This window comes from Narcine bancroftii, chromosome 8, assembly GCF_036971445.1.
Source record: "Narcine bancroftii isolate sNarBan1 chromosome 8, sNarBan1.hap1, whole genome shotgun sequence".
In the NCBI taxonomy this organism is placed as follows: Eukaryota; Metazoa; Chordata; class Chondrichthyes; order Torpediniformes; family Narcinidae; genus Narcine; species Narcine bancroftii.
Window position 1 is genome coordinate 66,774,625 of NC_091476.1, and position 19,256 is coordinate 66,793,880.

General features: G+C 44.9%; 1 protein-coding gene across 10 annotated transcripts in view; it reads left to right on the plus strand.

Moving 5' to 3' along the window:
• dnajc4 (DnaJ (Hsp40) homolog, subfamily C, member 4) overlaps nt 1-19,256 on the plus strand; it is a 242,390-nt gene that overhangs the window by 68,517 nt on the left and 154,617 nt on the right. For all 10 annotated transcript variants that reach the window (XR_011343169.1, XM_069893943.1, XM_069893942.1 and 7 more), the window contains one exon: nt 14,434-14,648. Coding sequence is in view for 9 of the 10 variants with exons in the window: in XM_069893943.1 (XP_069750044.1) it covers nt 14,434-14,648 (215 nt within the window). In the remaining variant the exon portion in view is untranslated. The remainder of the gene's footprint in view (nt 1-14,433; nt 14,649-19,256) is intronic.

Sequence of the window (19,256 nt, forward strand, 5' to 3'; positions counted from 1 at the left end):
TGTATTTATGTGACCCTGATTTTGTTCTATGTTGGTGTATTCATTGGGGTTGTTACTTTTTAAAAAAATTTAGACATGCAGCACGGTAACAGGCCATTTTGGCCCATGAGTCCATGCCGCCCAATTTCCATTCAATTAATCTACAGCCCCCACCCCCCCCAGTACATTTTGAACAGTGGGAGGAAACCAGAGCTCCTGGGGAAAACCCACGCAGATACAGGAAGAACATACAAACTCCTTACAGACAGCGTGGGATTCGAACCCCAGTCCTGATCGCTGGTGCTGCAAAGGCATTGCTACGCCAACTGTGATGTACAGATGGGGTGAAGAAAAATCTTTCATCAGATGTTGACAGTAGTCTGTTCAGTACTAATGACCAGAGCATCTATTGCTGTTATACGAGAAAATTTAGTGTACTCAGCAGGTCCAACAGAATACTTAGGAAGGAAAAGGCAGTCGCTGTTTCAGGCTTGAGCCCTTCAGCAGGAATGTTGAAAAACAGGCAGTTGTGGTGGTGTGGGGGAGAGGGAGGAGCTCTGGCTAATAGTAAGAGGTAATAGGTGGAAGGGTAGCAAAGGAACAAGTGGAGAAGGGATGGGAAGCTGTAGGTATGGAGTCGGGGGGGGGGGGGTGAGGGAAAGAGCAACGTTGGAGGGGGGGAGGGGGGAACAGTTTACGGAAATTGTAGAACTTGATATTCACACCATCTGAGACAGGATATATGGGATATAAGATGTACCTCCAATTTATGGGTGTCTCAATTTGGCAGTACATGAGGCCATGGACAGACATGCTAGTGAGGGATTAAATGTGTTTGACCACTAGGAGGTCCATACTGTTACAGTGGATGGAACAGTGGCTATAGTGAATTCATGGCTGTACATCAGAGCTGACCTTAGAAATATTGCCCATGAGTTCTTATGCATCATATATCTTCCTGATGAGATCTTAGTTTAACATCTCACATTCTGGCTGGTTGCATCACTGACTGGTATGGAATGGCCTACGACATCATGAGCACCAGTCTTCACTCCATCGGGGACATCCACGAGAGGTGGTATCTTAAGAAAGCAGCCTCTATCCTCAAAGACCCCTACCTCCACCCAAGCCATGCCCCTTTCACTCTGCCGGCATCAGGGAAAAGGTACAAGAGCCTAAAGAAGAGCACTCAGCAGCACAAGGACGGCTTCTTCCCCTCCGCCATCAGATTTTTGAATGAACAATTTTCCTTGCACTATTTTATAAGATGGTTAATATAAATCAGTGGTTTTCAAACTGCCCCCTAAACTCACATTCCACCTTAAACAATCCCTATTCCATCTGTGATTAGTAAGGGATTGCTTAAGGTGGGATGTGAGTGGATAGGGAAGGTTGAGAACCACTGCACTCGACCTAATTATTACTGAAATATTTGGCTTGAGAAAAATTGTCATTAGCCCATTTCCTTTGGAGCGATGAGACCGTGCACATAACGAATCCATGAGGGATGATTAAAACTTTTTCTTCCCACTCACATCCCATCATAAGAAATCCCTGACTAATCACAGAGCCCTTATGCCATAAGGCGGAATGCAAGTTTGGAGAGGGGGGGGGGGGTTGGGGGCAGTTTGAAAACTACTGAATTTATAAATGTTTGCACTGAGATGCTGTAGAAAAACAATGATTTTTGAGACATGTTCATGACAGTAAATTCTGATTCTGAATGCCTCTAACAGTCCAGGATTCCCTGGCTGGATTTTACAAGTAAAAGCACTGCCCCTTGTGCTCTGGTTGACAGCTAAAATGATGGAGAGCTTGAGATGTGGCACAGTCAGGTTAGGATTGTGTGGTGGGATGCGATGAGGTTTGCCTTATTCATTTACAGGACATGGGCCCAAGTTATACTGGGCAATGAAGATTTTGCTTCCCTGAACATTTTTGGGTGTATTTTATGGATTTTGGGCTGCTGATCTCAAAAAGTGCCCTAAAGTTTTCCTGTCATGTATTGTTTTTTTAGACATAATCTATTTTTGTGATTTCCTGTCATATTTTAAATCTACATCAAGCACATAAAACCTCAAAGAGCAACATGCCATTGAAAATTCATTTTTTACCTTCTCACTTGCACTTCTTCCCTGCTGATCGCGGTGTGGTCAGTGACACACAATGGTGAAAGGTTCCACCAGGACATTGCAACCATGGAAAAGTGGTATCAGGGCAACTGGAATCCAGCAGTGCCGGCCGACTATTGTTGGACTCCGACACAAGAGGCATCAGATGCTGAGTACAAACGAAAATCAGCGGCAAAAAATTTTTAGGTTGGTTGAACTAACACAAAGAGTCAGCATCATTAAACATGCTAAAAGTTCATTTCGTGTTTCTCCAACTTCCTACCTAATGCGACATATCTGAAATTACCTTTGCATTCAGCTTTAAGTTATCTATCATAATCCCCAATTTCTTTTCAGGAAGCAAACCTTTTGGAAAAAAAATAATTGTCCAATGTTATTGCTGGTCCCTAACTGTCCTTAAGAAGAGAGTGACAAGCTATGTTCGTGATCTGCAGCACTGAAACTATTCCCAAAGTGCTATTGGGTGCGTAGTTTCATGATTTGGAACCAGGAATGTTGAAAAGAACAGCAATATGTGCACAGCAGCCATGGTGAGCCATTGGTTGAGGGAATAAGTGTTCAAGCTGTGAATAGGGAGCTAATGAAATGAGCTGCTTTGTCCTGGGTGGTATTGAGCTCGTTAAGTGTCGGTGAATAGCTTTCATCCAGACCAGTGATGGCAGTCACAATCACTTTGCATTCTGTGGGGCGAGTTTGTGAAGTGGTTCACAGGTACATGTGACTTGATTCTCTTTCTCTTTGGTTCTTGATCTTGCCATACCTCCAGAGGGAGCTAGTGCCCATGGAGAGATTGTATTAGCTGGCCTGGACTTAGACTAGGGTGGACAGTGGCCAAGGAAGAGGCCCATCCACAACTGATCATAGATGTGGAGTGAGCTGGTGAGCAGGAAGGGGACAGAAAGAGGATTCAAGTCAAGTTTTATTGTCATCTGTTTGTACACGTATAACCCGACAAAACAGTGTTCCCTGGTCTTCGGTGAAAAACAGTCAGATACACAACCGGACAAATAATACATATGCAATTCATATATAAAAATAAATAAAGAAATATTGTTTCATGAATATCAGATCTTCAGATGGTGAATTTGAGCTGTTCCTTTGGTCGTTCAGCGATCTCACTGCCTGTGGAAAGAATCTGTTCCTCAGCTTGGTGGTGCTGGGTCTGATCCTCCTGTATCTCTTCCCCCAACGGGAGCATCTGGAAGATGCTGTGTGCAAGGTGGAAGGGGTCCTCAATGATTTTCCGTGCCCTCTTCAGGCAACGATCCCGGTAGATCACGATGATTGTGGGGGGAGGGGGTGTGTAGGGAAACTCCAGTGATCCTCTCTGCCACTCTCATGGTCCTGTGGATCGACCTCCGATCCATGTGTCTGCAGCAACCGTACCGCACTATGATTCAGCCCGTTGTGTGTGCACGATGTTAAGGTCACTCCAAGGAATTTGGCACTCTCCACAACAGAGTTGTTGTTGTGTAGTGGAAGGTAGTCATTCCTGCTTCTGAAGTCCACGATTGCCCTCCACAAGAATGTTCAGAATTGGCAATGATCATTATCTTTCTCAAGCTCAGTGCAAGTAAGTTTTGATGAAATGATGGCGAAGTGGATGAATTGGGCCAAGTGACAGTTTTTCTCTATCCCTCTTAAGTCCCACATTTGGTCTATTTTTGATGATGTTTTGTAATGACCATTTCTGTTCAGGAACAAACAATGACTGATGAGATAAGGTCCTGTGATTTACAAGCCCATCTAATGCAATCACAATACCTTGATCACGTCTGCAAATAACTATTCCAATTTGTCCTTACCCTCCCACCTCAATAAATCTAAGGCTATTTAACAACTTTGCTGCTCATTTTCTTCCATTTTAAGCCCCTACTCTCACTGACCTCCATTGGGACCTAATTCATCCACATCTCAAGTTTAGAATTCCCATGCACATTTTTAAATCCCTCAGAGGCCTCTCTTCCCCCCCACCCCCTCTCCCCCTGCACATGTAACCTGCCTTGAGGTTCTCCTCCCATGTCTGGTTTGTCGATTGCCTTTGAAATGACTTGCTCTGTCAATGGCGATTATCGCTTCAGCTACACAGATTCAGGCTGACAATCTCTTGAATTCTTGTGAGCTAAATTCCAGAATTGCTTCACTGAACGCTCTGCATCTTTTCACTAAGATGGCCCTTGAAGGTTTCTCTTTGGCCAAGCTTCTGGTCATTTGCTCCACGTTCTCCTGACCTGGTTCTGTGTAAAGTTTTAGTTATAGTAATCCTCCCATGAAGCAGTTTGCAACTTCTGCTGTATTAAATTTGTTTTGCAAGTGGAAGTTGTTATCACAATCACTCCACCCCACCTGAAAAAAACACAGATTAAAAACAATGACCTATTTGTAGGGGAATTAAAAATCTTTGGAATTCACTTCAAATCCCTTAGGCGATTGAAACTGTTCTAAGAGATAACTATCTGTTGTCTCTGTGTGAATTAATATATTTGTTTTCTATTATTAAACAACTGGGGGCTCTTAAAGCAGCAAAGTACATCCTTAATTAGTTGTGTGTGTGTGTGTGTGTGTGTGTGTGTGTGTGTGTAAGACACAGTGTCTGGTAGTGGCCAGGAAACTTTATGATGGTGGTGTCACAGTCAGTCAAGGTTATTACTCTTATGTGAAAACCTTCAGTGAGAAATGTTACCCCTGTGGGCTCACACTCCTTTCAAGCCCCCACCCACCTTTCTTCATCTTACCCGCCAGGAATATTTTTTTCATTTCATATACTTGTGAGATTTCCCCCTAAATGCATGTATGCAATGGAGTCCCTTTTATTGCCTGCCAGTGACTTTGAAATGAATATTTTATAATACTAGTCTTATCAGTACTTTTTGATCCACCCAAACAGTGAAATCTGATTCCATCCTTGATTATGTCACCCAGAGATGTGGGTTTAGATTAATACTCAGCACATTGTTAAATACACTTGATTGGATCATTAACTGGTCCTATTCAAGGCAACTTGGAAATTGGTCTCAGCCTCCTGCACCTGAATAAATTACACAAATCGCAGATGCCAACTAACAATAATTTTGCTCAATAGCCTGTTTATGCATGAGTGCCGTAAAAAATGAAAAGATATCTTGGAGTGATTGCAAGGCAAGCAGTGTAATCCATAGGTTGAGAGCAGGGTTAGGAGCTGCCGATGCTTCTCTCCGGCGATTAATTATGTCAGAAGCATCCCATTGATTAGATGGCCGCAATTACTCCCAGGCATTCAAAGTGTTGGTTTCATCAGAGCATCTAATGGGAACCCTTCAGGTCATTTGTCAGCTGGTGAATATTACTTCTTGTATGGAAGGAAAGGACAAGCATAGTTTTGTATTGAAGGAGGGTAGCATTCATTCCCCAACCCCTAATCACTCTGGAGAAGTATTGATGAGGCTTTATGGGGCACTGGTGAGACCTCATTTGGAGAACTATGTGCAGTTTTGGGACCCCTATCTTAGAAAGGATGTGATGTTGTTGGAGAGGGTGCAGAGGAGATTTACTAGGATGATTCCCGGAATGCAAGGGTTAACGTACGAGGAGCGTTTAGCAGCTCTTAGGTTATATACATTGGAGTCTAGGAGAATGAGAGGAGATCTCATAGAGGCATTTTGTATTTTGAAAGGTTTAGATAGGGTGGATGTGGGTAAGATGTTTCCCTTGGTGGGTGAATCGAGGACAAGGGGTCATAGTCTGAAAATTAGAGGTTATCCATATAAAACAGAGATTAGGAAGAACTTTGTTAGCCAGAGGATCGTGGATCTGTGGAACTCACTGCCGCATACAGCAGTGGAAGCCAGATCACTGGGAGTATTTAAACAAGAAATAGACAAGTATCTCATCAGTGAGGGCATCAAGGGATATGAGGAATTGGAACTAGTGTAGAGTACCTCAGTGTAGATTTACAGAACAGACTAGATGGGCCTAATGGCCTACTTCTTTTCCTTTGTCTTGTGATCTTTTCCCTCATGGGGCTGAACTACCTCTATCCTTCTCCAAGACTGAATAATATTCCTCAGCATTACCTCCTCTTTACGTGAGAACTTTTCAGTTATTATTGGTGCGGCACAGTCGATGTAGTGGTTAGCGCAATGCCATTTGGGTTCGAATCCCATGTCGCCCGTAAGAGGTTTGCCCATTCTCCCTGTGTCTAGATGGGCTTCCTCCTGGGGCTCTGGTTTCCTCCACCGTTCGAAAAGTTCCAGGGAGTGTAAGTTAATTGAGTGTAAATGGGCGGTACGGGCTCTTGGGCCGAAATCGCCTGTTACCGTGCTATATGTCTACATTAAAACGTTTAACATATTAAAAATTTAAATTATTATAGCTCCACTGTCACTCAGTCACGTTCAGCTAAGGAAAAGTAACCACATGGAATCATTTTATATCTGTGGTGTGTTTCTTTCCATCCATGGCAATTTGTAGTGTAACCTTATAAACTAAATCCAGTAGTTTGTTAGTAAGAACATTGAAATGAAAAGTATTCCACCTAATTGGCTCAAACACCAGCTTCCTCCGTCACAGGAACACCATGACTGCAGTGCATATTGTCCACAGCCACTCACTGGTTTCCAAACCCACAACCTCTAATGCCTGAAAGGATATAAATCCACTGTCCTTTCATATGTACAACACGAGAGTCTGCAGACCTGTGGTTGAAGTAAAAACACAACGTTGGAGAAACTTAGCAGGTCAAACGGTGTCCTTTATAGAGCAAAGATAAAGAGACATAACCAATGTTGAGGTGTGAAAAAATGTAGGCAGGTGCCTGAACAAAATGGTGGGGGGGGGGGTAGGGGAAGGAGCACAGACCCAAAGCCTGGAGGTAATAGTTGGATAAGGGAGGGATAAGGAGAGGCAGGGGAAGGAGCAATGGTTCTGTGAAAGGAGAGGAAAGGGGGTGGAGGCAAAGGGAGGGGAGAGGGAATGGAGAGTAGGCTAGCAGAAACTGGAAAAGTTGACGTTAATGCCATCTGTTTGGAAAATCTTGCCACTCCAATTTACGGGTGGTTCTTGGTGGGACAGTACAGGAGGTCATGGGCAGACATATCAGCATGGGAGTGGGGTGCAGAATTGAATGGTTGGCCACTGGGAGATCCCCATCACTGATAAGGACAGAGCGAAGGTGCTCGGCAAAACCATCTCCCAGTCTGCGTTCTTTCATATGGTTCCTTGACTAAATTCATAATAAAGGTTCAAAGTGAAGCCCTGGGAAACATGGGCCATCTTGTATCTTGGGGCACATAGAACAGATCTTCGAATCAACTTGTCCATGCCAACCAAGGGCCAGTACAGAGTCTTGACTCAAAACGTCAACAATTCCTTCCCTTCTTATAGGCTGCTTGACCCCTTATGTTCTTTCAGCACTTTGTTTTTGGTTTGCTCCCGATTTCAGCATTTGCAGTGTCTTCTCATCATCGTTCAGGTACCTTGCTGTCCGGCGTGGGCAATCACGTCTCTCCATCTGTCACGATCTCTGATCCTCTGAATTGCAGTTGTTGCCTCCCCTGTTCTCCTTCGAAGGCTCTGTCTTTGAGCTGAGACCGTTGTCGACATTAAGTCTGTGATTATACAAGGGGGAAAAAATACTGAAGTGGTTTCCCGTCGCCCCCTCCAGTTGCAGTGTCCATACTGGACGGGTCACCCTGACCATTGATCAGCAGATTTATCTGCCTGGCGTTTTTAGTTTTACAACCATAAATTCCAATTTGTAGAATCTGTTTGTAGAAACCATCCACCATCTGTAATCCATGGCTTCATGTGACTGAACAGTCACATGAACAGTCAAGGGTGACCTATAGGCTTTTGGATAGAAGAAGCGCCTTATACCTTCTTGAGCAATTGCACAGCTCTGACATCGAAGTGTCTTCTCTCTTGACGTTATTATCATGTCAGGAAAAGATAAGGTCGGGGAAAAGATTAAAACATTCATGCCCAAAATTTTGACCCTTTTTTTCTCCTACTGATGCTGCTCGACCCCTCTGAGTTTCTCCAGCAGACAGGTCTTGCTAAAGATTCATGTAACTGATCTCCAAATTACTGTATCTGCCCCCTGCCCCATCAGATGTGTGGTGGAAAGATGTGCTGGCCGCTGCATCACAGTCTGGTGTGGGGACACTGATACTGTGAGCATAAAGCCCTGCAAAAGGTAGTGGACATCACGAATAAAACCCTTCCCAACATTGAGAACATCTACGGGGAATGCTGCCATGGAGAGCAGCAGCGATCATCAAGGACCCACACCACCCAGCATGCGCTCTTTTCTCGCTGCTGCCACCAGGAAAGAAGTCTTGGGGCCACAAAATTCGCCACAAAATTCGCACCATCAGGTTCAGGAACAGCTGCTATCCCTCCAAACAAACTCAATCAGGGACTCATTTCTTTTGCACTTTATTGATTTCTTTCTCTGTATTGCAGTCAGTTTTTTTACTTCTTGTTATTTGTGTACATTGAGTCAATTTTTTTATGCACTGTTAATAAGTGGTCATTCTGCCTCGTCCGCTGGAAAAAGAATCTCAGGGTTGTGTGTGATGTCATGTATATACTCTGACAATAAATCTGAAATCTGATCTAAATCTGCTCCATCTGAAGGTCCGTACATTGACCTTGGAAGAATCAACAAATGTGGAGTAAAAGCAAATCATCTTGATTCTCAGGGATCGTCAAGAAGAAGAACCCTTCATAAATGCAGAATCCTGGAACTCCCATCCTGACATCATTGGCTCAAGAGGAAAGTCCAAAGATTTCTAGGAACAGGGAATCATCATGCACCAAATGCAATGAATCACTCTGACTAGATCAGCACTGCACGGAACATGAAAAGGCATGAAAGGATCATCCCGAAAAGATATGGTGATGAAGAGTAGAAGGTGTGGTTATGGGACACTATCATCAGATAGGTCACAGACAAGCAGCAGCAGTGCTGTCTTATGGATGTTTTATATGCCTTCAGATTGAATAAATGAATCTTGATTTCGTGACCTCTGGTTTTGAAAACCTCTGGCTCAGAACTAATATTTTGCTGGCAGAAGGACGCAAAGCAATCTTTGGGGCGGTCGTTACGTTGATTTCTTGTCAGTGGCTGAGCTTATTCCTGACTCTCCCAATTCAAATCCACTGTCGAACTCAGCAAAATAAGATCTTGTTGTTTCCGAACTTTGGTGGGAGCAGAATGGCCTCTCACTGCGTTCTTGTATGTTGGAACATTTGCTGGAATTTGGCTCTTGCACAGTTTACTTTTGATCCCAAGGGGATCCTGTCAGAATTTGTGGGGCACAAATCATCTTCTGCATTTTAGGAAATGTTTGCAGCTGGTTGCATCCAAATGGGAAAGAAGCTTTTCCATTGTTTTGACACATTAAGTGCTGAAACTAATGTTTATACGCTTCAGTGAGGTGACTGATAGATTTTTTTTGGATTTGGCTTTCTGTCACTCATTGTGCTGTGGGCTCCTACTGTGTGGAATAAAAGAATTTTAATTTGTGAAAGCATTGAGTATTTGCAGATTTGCGATACTTTGTTTTCAACAATACTTGTCTTGTGCTTTGCAATGTTCAACACATCCAATCCCTCACTCCAACAGTCTCATCCTCCCTATCTTTGTAACCTCTAGTTGACAGCCCTCCAACATACTGGAGTTTTTTTTTTCAACTCTGACCCCCTGATTATTCTTTCTTTAACAACCTTTTTATTAAATTTCAGATGAATAAACATAAGATTGGGATTGCATTAACAGCGGTTAACATATACAAACACAGACATCGAGCAACATCTGTAAACTGAGCCTCCCAATCTCTTAAAGGCCAAACATGAAAAGGAATCAAATTTTAATGCAAAAATATTCCCCTAATTAAGAAACAAAACAAAAGCTGGGCAACCATGTTTCAGCAGTTAAACAATTATTTTGTGGTTAATTCTACTCCTCTACGTTCAAAACAAAATGTTGAAAAGGATTCGGAAAGGATCAGTTTACATCATATGAAAATGTTGAACAGTCTCCACGTTTCTTCAAATTTAATACTCAAGATTCAATTTATTGTAATAGTAATAAAACAATGACCTAGTACATAAAATTCCCTATTGCCTGTTGCAAGGCGACAGATTCGCCACCTGCAGGGATTGACTGAAGAGCCTCTTACAGTCAGAGAAAGAGAAACAAAAGAGAGACCCCCAGGGTCACCGAGTGTCCGTAGATTTGCCTCCAGCACTCCCACAGCCACCCAGAGTCCAGTCCAAACCACTGGCAACCCGAGCTTCAGATCCAAATGTCCGACACGGACAGGAACTCTTCAGCACCCTCAGCACCTCCTCTCATCCTGGTTCCGATACCTGGCACCCCTCCGGCACTCTGCAGCCCAATGCGAGTCTCCTACAGCAGTCCGCAGCTTCCGTACATTCCTTGCCTCGAATCGCCAGCAGCCCACTGCAGATCCCCCTCTCAGGTCCACCTCCATGGTCGCAGTCCCATGGGTTGTCTCTTCCGCCTCTCCTTCTCAGGTGGGGGTTGGTCTTCCCATCCTCTGGCACCCTGCTCTAGCCCTTTGCTTCCCTGGAGGCCGTGGCCCCTCGTGGGCGCAGACTCTGAAGTCGTGGGATCTCAAATAAATACCACTCTCGGCTCCCTCAGCCGGCCGTTCAAAGCCCAGGCGGCTGGACCCTGTGGGAGTGCTGCATCTCTCCTCCCTCGCTCCCTGAAGGTCCACATCAGCAGCAGTGCTCCCGCTACAGTGGCTCCAGCAGTTCCAAGTCAACAGTACCACTTCTCCTGGTCATTAAAGTAACAAGTGCAATCACACGACAAGCTGAAGCAGATAAGTGGCCAGAGTCCAAAACTGGTCATCCAGAAAGTGCATTAATAGGATGAGGTTGCAGGTCAATGAGCAAAACTGCTGAAATAATATCAAAAATGCCTTTCCATTAATTTTTCAGGGTAGGGCAGGACCAAAACATTCGTGTCAGGGAAGCCACCTCAGAATTACATCTGTCACAGCCTCCTGATTATTCTAAAACAGCCCTAGCTCTCTTTCAAGCCTACCTCTTTGACTAAGCTTTTGGTCATTTGGTCAATCTCACCCATTTATTCTGATAAAAGATTTCAGATTTACTGTCAGAGTACATACCTGACAACACATACAACCCTGAGATTCTTTACCCTGCGGGCGAGGCAGAATTACCATTAATTGGTAGTGCAAACAGGGGCTTTCAGGGGCTCGGATGCAGATAATGCGCCAGCAGACACAGCTGGCGGAGCGCAGCTGGGACGTTCATGTGGCCGCAGAGAAGACGCCTTTCTGGTCACCTGAAGGTGCCGGCTGAAGGAGAACCGCATCCAAGCAAACGCCGGGCTCCTGCGGACTGTGGCTGTAGTCACTGCTGGGTTCCCTTCCCCAAGCCCTGCATCTCTTTTGAGATATCTTCAGACCCTTAATTTTGACCTTTTATTTATGCCAGCATTTAATTGTGCCAACTTTGGCAGCCCTGCCTTCAGCTGTGAAGGTTCTGAGTTTTGGAAGCAATGTACTATTTTTTACCGAGTTTTTGGTTATGTAATCTAATGCCCCAAAGTAGTTTTTTTTTAAACCAAATAAACACTGCAATGTTAAAGTCACTAACTAAACTTAAGGTGCTGTTGTTAAATTGTTACCTACCTGATGGTGAGAGAAACAATATTTAATAGGATATTAAATCTTATATTAAATATCTTCGAAGGATTGTGTCTTGGGCTGCATTCATGATGCTGCGTTCGGGTGCAACGGGGGATGCACCGAGCCGGAGAATATACTGACCCAAGGAGGGTTAGGTAAGTGCTTCTCAGGGCCAGGTTTTCCACTTTCAGGTGGTCACCTGACAGCCGCATTGGGGTAGAATAGGCAGCTTTACAGTCAGGTATTCTGGCCACCTGAAAGCAGCTATCGTGTGCGTGGCATGTCCATCATGGTCGACCATGGGCTCTGCACCTCTGGTAGTCACTGTGACGTAGCCTTGTCAGAGCCCAAGCCAGGGCAAAGTTGATATGGATATCCATCTGTTGCCCATGCAGTGGGATTCCCCCCACTCCATGATAATGTCGTCCAAAGGAACGACAAAAGTTGATACGGTTTGGTGCCAGCAACATCGCAGGAGTTGCTGAGCCAGATCTGCATACAGCGGTCAGCCACCTTCGGGACTCTGACTCTGGATTTTCCCTCGGGGTTTACTCCCAAAGCCTTTCCTGTGAGTGGGTACAGCCGCAAGGCAGCGGAGATTGGAAATCGGGAATTTTCCCACTCCTAGATGAGTTACCCTGTGTGGTTAGCGAGCCCCATCTCCATGGAGCAACTGGTTCCAAGGCGCCAGTGGCCCGCCTTTGCCCCTTCTCCTGTCAGTGAGAACAGCTCTACCGGGCATAAGAACGATGCCACACGTGACAATCTTTAGAGCCCAACGTACACATGTAAATAAATAAAGAAATGCAAACAAACTGACTGTGCAATACAGAGAGAGAGAGAGAGAGAGAGGAAAAAAACAATGAAGTGTAATAGTCTTGTCTCTTTGGCTTGGCTTCGCGGACGAAGATTTATGGAGGGGGTAAAAAAGTCCACGTCAGCTGCAGGCTCGTTTGTGGCTGACCAGTCCGATGCGGGACAGGCAGACACGATTGCAGCGGTTGCAAGGGAAAATTGGTTGGTTGGGGTTGGGTGTTGGGTTTTTCCTCCTTTGCCTTTTGTCAGTGAGGTGGGCTCTGCGGTCTTCTTCAAAGGAGGCTGCTGCCCGCCAAACTGTGAGGCGCCAAGATGCACGGTTTGAGGCGTTATCAGCCCACTGGCGGTGGTCAATGTGGCAGGCACCAAGAGATTTCTTTAGGCAGTCCTTGTACCTTTTCTTTGGTGCACCTCTGTCACGGTGGCCAGTGGAGAGCTCGCCATATAATACGATCTTGGGAAGGCGATGGTCCTCCATTCTGGAGACGTGACCCATCCAGCGCAGCTGGATCTTCAGCAGCGTGGACTCGATGCTGTCGACCTCTGCCATCTCGAGTACCTCGACGTTAGGGGTGTGAGCGCTCCAATGGATGTTGAGGATGGAGCGGAGACAACGCTGGTGGAAGCGTTCTAGGAGCCGTAGGTGGTGCCGGTAGAGGACCCATGATTCGGAGCCCAACAGGAGTGTGGGTATGACAACGGCTCTGTATACGCTTATCTTTGTGAGGTTTTTCAGTTGGTTGTTTTTCCAGACTCTTTTGTGTAGTCTTCCAAAGGCGCTATTTGCCTTGGCGAGTCTGTTGTCTATCTCATTGTCGATCCTTGCATCTGATGAAATGGTGCAGCCGAGATAGGTAAACTGGTTGACCGTTTTGAGTTTTGTGTGCCCGATGGAGATGTGGGGGGGCTGGTAGTCATGGTGGGGAGTTGGCTGATGGAGGACCTCAGTGTAATAGTAAGGAGTTCTTAAATGTTTCCCTGATTGAGTTTGTGGAGGGGAAGCAGCTGTTCCTGAACCTGATGGTGTGAACCTTGTGGCACCTCTACCTCTTTCCTGATGATAGTTGCGAGAACAGAGCATGGGCTGGGTGATGTGGATTCTTGATGGTCATTGGTGATCAACGCAAGATATTTCTTTCTCCACTGATACTATCTGAGCTGCTGAGTACATCTGGCATTTTCTATTCTCATTCAGATCTTCAGTATCTGTAGTTTTTGTTTAAATGTTTAATTTTTTATTATATAGCACAGTAACAAGCCCTTTTGACCCTCGAACCCATGCCGCCCAATTACAGGAAGTCCCTGGGTTATGAACAAGATCCGTTCCTATGTCTTTGTCAAATTTGTAGATAAGTCAGAACAGGTACATACGGTTCTTAGTAGCGTCAGTTGGTCAAATTTTTGATTAGTACTGTTAAAAAAAAATCAAAGAAACAGTTCTTAAAACAGTTTAGATAGAAAAAAAGAAAAAGGGTCATGAATAAAAGTTAACACTTACTCTCATTCCATCGATGTCTTGCATACTGGAAGTACGGGTTGTCCGTAAGTCAGACGTTCATAACCCGAGGACTCACTGTACACCCATTTGAACTACACCCCAGTACGTTTTAAACATTTGGAGGAAACCGGAGTCCCTGGGGAAAAGCCATGTAGACACGGGGAGAACGTACAAACTCCTTACAGACTGCGCGGGTTTCAAACCCCAGTCCCAATCACTGGCGCTGTAACAGCATTGCACTAACCGTGCCACCCAGTGCCCCCCCCCCAAAGGTTTGTGGACTTCCTGGTCCAAGTGCAGCTGTGTTGAATTCATGGTGTGAAATTATTTTCCTCTACAGCTTCATCCAGACATTGACTTGTCCAACCCCAACCTGCACACCCAGTTTGTACGGCTGAATGAAGCGTACAGTGTACTGAGCAAGCACAGCAGTCGTATGGAATATGATGCAAAGCTGAGACTGCAGCAACATGCAGAACCTTTCAAATCACAAGCACGCAGTAGCAGCAAGGATAACCCTTTCTACTACCACGTGAACCCAACGTCAAGCTATGGGTAAGATCTGTTACAACCTTTGGCCAAAGTTGGTCAATCATTCTCCACAAAGCCCTGGGAGGGGGGCCACAGAACATTGGAAAAGCCTTGTTTTCTATTCACTCCATGTTACATCATTTTTCTGTGTGTAGTCAGAAAGAAAGAAGTACAGAAGAATCCATAACCTGACCCCCTTCACTGGGAAGGGGGCCCATAAACTTTGAACGAAGTCCGGGTGGTGGGGGGGGGGGCATAGCCGAAGAAAAGCCTGAGAATGGCTGCGCTAGGTTATGGAAAATGTGCGGGTTGGCTTCAAAATCACCAAAAGGGGCGGCCTGGTTGGCGTAGCGCTTAGCGCAATGCTGTTACAGCACCAGCGACCGGGACCGGGATTTGAATCCCGCACTGACAGTTTGTACATTCTCCCTGTGTCTGCGTGAGCTTCCTCTGGGTGCTCCAGTTACCTCCCACCATTCAAAACGTTCTGGAGGTTGTAGGTCAGTAGGGTGCAATTGGGCAGCATGGGCCGAAAGGGTCTGTAACTGTGCTGTACATCTAAAACTAAGCTCACTATAATTTTGGGTCAGTCAGCATTCTCACCCCACTGAAACTTGTGGATTCAAATCCATTTCCAGGATTTTTTGCACGTGCACAAGTGCCTTTCTTGAGGAACTATTGCATTATCGATAAAGGGCGTCATCAAGATAAAAGCATGTCAATTAAAACAGATGCAGAAACATTCCTTTAGTCAGTGGGTTGTGAGTCTGGAATGTTGCCAGAGGCAGATGTGGAAGCGAGGTCGTTAGGTGTATTTAAGGTACAGATTGACAGGTATTTGATTAGTCAGGGCATCAAGGTTTATGGGGAGAAATCGGGGAGTGGGACTGAGTGGGAGGATGGATCAGCCCGTGATTAGAATGGCAGAGCGGACCCGATGGGCCATGGGCAGACTTCTTAATAGTGAGGCCCACTTTGGAGTATTGTGTGCAGTTTTGGTTACCTAACTACAGGAAGGATATCAATAAGATAAGAAAGAGTGTAGGGAAGATTTACTAGGATGTTGCCCAGACTTTGGGGACTCGGTTACAGGGAAAGGTTAAGCAGGTAGGACTTTATTCCCTGGAGCGTAGAAGAATGAGGGGAGATTTGATTGAGGTATTTAAAATTATGGGGGCAATAGACAGAGTTAATGTAGGTAGGCTTTTTCCATTGAGGGTGGGTAAGATTCAAACCAGAGGACCTGGGTTAAAGGTGAAAGGGGAAAAGTTTAGGGGGAACTTCTTCACTCAGAGAGTGGTGGGAGTGTGGAACAATGCAGGCTCGATTTTAACATTGAAGGAAAATTTGGACAGGTACATGGATGGGAGAGGTATGGAGGGCTATGGACTGAGTGCAGGCCATTGGTGGCCTGTTTCTGTGCTGTAATTGCTTAATGGTTCTACTCCTAGTGCTATCTGCAGACCTTTTTGTCATTTGCAGCTATATCTTTGTACGTTACACGAGAGCTCTGTTGTTATCAAAATGGCGCCAACAGAGCATCAGGGCCCCATATGGGCAAGTTGGGTGATAATTTATTTTCAACTTGTGACGTCCTGTCGGCGCTGCAAAAAAAAAGTTTGGGATTTGGATCTTTTCAGTATTCAGTATTCAGAGACAGTATTGCATCTGCTTCCCGCCACTACTCCTGGCAGCCCGTCCCAGGCACCCACTACTCTGTGTTAAATACTTACCCCGCATATCCTCGGTGGCCAACAATTTCAATTCTTCGCCTCACTCCCGCGCTGACATATCTGTGTACTTTCAAACCAAGGTCACCCATAAATTGGAGGAGGGAGCAACACCTAATCTTCCATCTGGGCATTGACATTGACCTCTCCAGTTTCTGCTGGCCTTCTCCCCGTTCTCCCTCTCTTCCCTATCCCTATTCTTTCTTTCATCTCTCCACCCCCTTCTCTCTCCATTCACAGAGCTTTCCCCCCTCCCCCTGTTTGCTGGTGCACCCTCCCTCCCTTATCTGCCTATGACCTCCTGCCTGTGGGATTGTGCTCTTACCCAGGCCCCTCCATCCACCATTTTGTTCTGTTTTGCTCACATACCTTGATGAGGAGCTCAATCCCAAAACATTGGCTATATATCTTTACCTTTGCTAAATAAAGGACACTGTTTGACCAGCTGAATTTTTCCAGCATTGTGTTTTTACTCCAGTAACGGTGTCTGCAGACTTTCATGTTTTACTCGTGATTTTATACACCTCTTTCAGGTGTATTTGCAAGAGCAGGGGAATTCTAAGCTTTGGGTGTAACATCACTAAAAAGCTTTGATGTTTGCGCAAGCTTGCTATGAGCAGATTGGTGACCATGCTTCCTGCAAGACCACTTCAACTCTACTTCAGAAGTACATTGTCCGTAAAGTTCCCTCGTATGACCTGAGATTGTGAAAGGCCATGCCTAAATGGAAAACTTTTCATTATCTCAGAAAGCAGGTGTTGGCATAGACCACAGCGGCTCTGGAGGGGATGTTTGCCCTGGCTTCAATTTAATTGTGTGTGGAATGTCAGGTGGATTTCCCACACTTTGATAGATGAGGCCCTGGCTATCATTGTAACAACAGCTCTGGAGGAAGGGTAGATGAAACAGGAATTGTTTTCTGGTTCACAGTGATAGGACATCACTGACAGTTGTAGCGAGAGACAGCTTGATCATTTTTGCTGGGTACCAATTGTTCTAGATTCCCAAGGAAATAATTTAGTGTCACACTAAATATAAAAAACACATGGAAGTGTGGACTTAAAAGTCAAGTTTATTGTCATGTGATTGTACAAGTACAAACCGACAAAATAGAATTCTCCGGTCCACGGTGCAAAACGCGCAGACACACAACCAGACATAACACATGTACAGACAAATAATACATATGCAGGATGAGTATTCATACTGTGCCCTCCATAATGTTTGGGACAATGTCATTCTTTTCCTTTATTTCCCCCTCTGCTCCACAGTTTTAAATTTGTAATTAAACAACTCGGGTGGGGGAGGAGAGAGAGACGGCAGCGCGTCTGGAAGGGGGTGGATACGGCAGCACAATTCAGGTGGGCATATATCTGGGGCAGCTGGTTTTTGTTCTGAAATCTGGAAAAATCCGAAATTCGGAACACACTGTCCCCCAAGGGTTCCGGATAAAGGATTGTGTACCTGTATATCACTGAACAGATCAGATATTATTTATTGTTATGTAATAAAAACAAAAATGTAATACTACACAAAATTGCCTTTGGTCTGCTGTAAGACAGACAACAATTTACCTTGAGCAGAAATTTTCCACCTCCCCTTACAGTTAGAGAAAGCGAAGCAAAAGACAGTCTCCCCCAGAGTCACTGAGTGTCCGTGCATTTGCCTCCAGGGCTCCCCCAGCCTTTGCAATCACATGAGACTCCAGTTTGGTTCAAACCATTGACAGCCCGGGCCTAGATCCAAATCTCCAGCACGATGAGGAAGCTTTCAGTGCCCAGGGCCCTTCAGGGAGCCCTTCTTGCCCTCGGCACCTTTCGAATCCTGGTTGTCATGAGCCAGTCTCTAGCAGCCAGCAGCCTGGTGTGAGTCCTTTGACCTCAAGTTGCCAGCAGCCTGTGTAGGTTCCTCGCTAGCAAGTCAGCAATAGCTCACTGACTGTGTGTGTTCTTCAGCTGCAGAGCCCCTCCCTGATCTGCCATCGTGGTCCCCATCCTTAGAGTTGTCTCCAAAGTTCCCTCTCATTTTTAGCAGTCAGTGTACTCAAAAATCTTAGGTGGTGCAAATCTTTTTCCTGTGACAAAAGTCTGTGCGCACTGAATGCTTGTGCAAATGTAAACTTGAAATTGTTTCAAGGTCATTTTGGCCCAGCCTCTCACAGCGAATCAAACTGTATTGGCATGTTTTAAAATAATGCAAGTAGGATTGTATTCTACGAAGTAATGTTTCTATACTTGGAACTACAGTGAAACCTCGTTAGAACGTGATTCGTTAATCCGCGGAATCGCTTGTGGTGCGGGTATCTATGGACCCCAAACATTGATTATAGGATGCCAGGCTAACAGTGGTTAACACCCACAAACTCAAAAATGGACTCTTACGACTCATTTTCAAAATGTGTATGTTAATAAGGTCCTTATTATAGGGTTTGAGTCACAGTATTCTGTTTTCCTGCTTCCTGAAACATGACATATATGTATCTGTTCCGCGACTTGCCTGTAATGCATTTTGAAATCTTGGACCCCAACTACCGCATTCTAATGAGGTTTTACTGTACTTTGTTGAGTTTGTTGTTCCATTAAATAAAACATCATTGAGTATTTTTATGTGATGCAATGTCTAAATAAATTAATAACAATATAACACCCGTCAATTCACAGATGATCATTATTAAACTTGTTAGAAATGGTTAATTCAAAACTCATTCACCCTTGTAGGTTCACAAAATATTTGATCTAAAAGTGCACGTGCTGCAGTTGGTACAAAGCAGAACAGGAAAGGTGGTGGATGTCAAGTAGTGATGTGCAAAAGTGGCATTTGAAAAACGAATTAACAGAGAGAGTTAGCTAAGAGGTTCTTTTCAATAAGTATAATTATTAATTACTCTATTATTTTAGGTCAA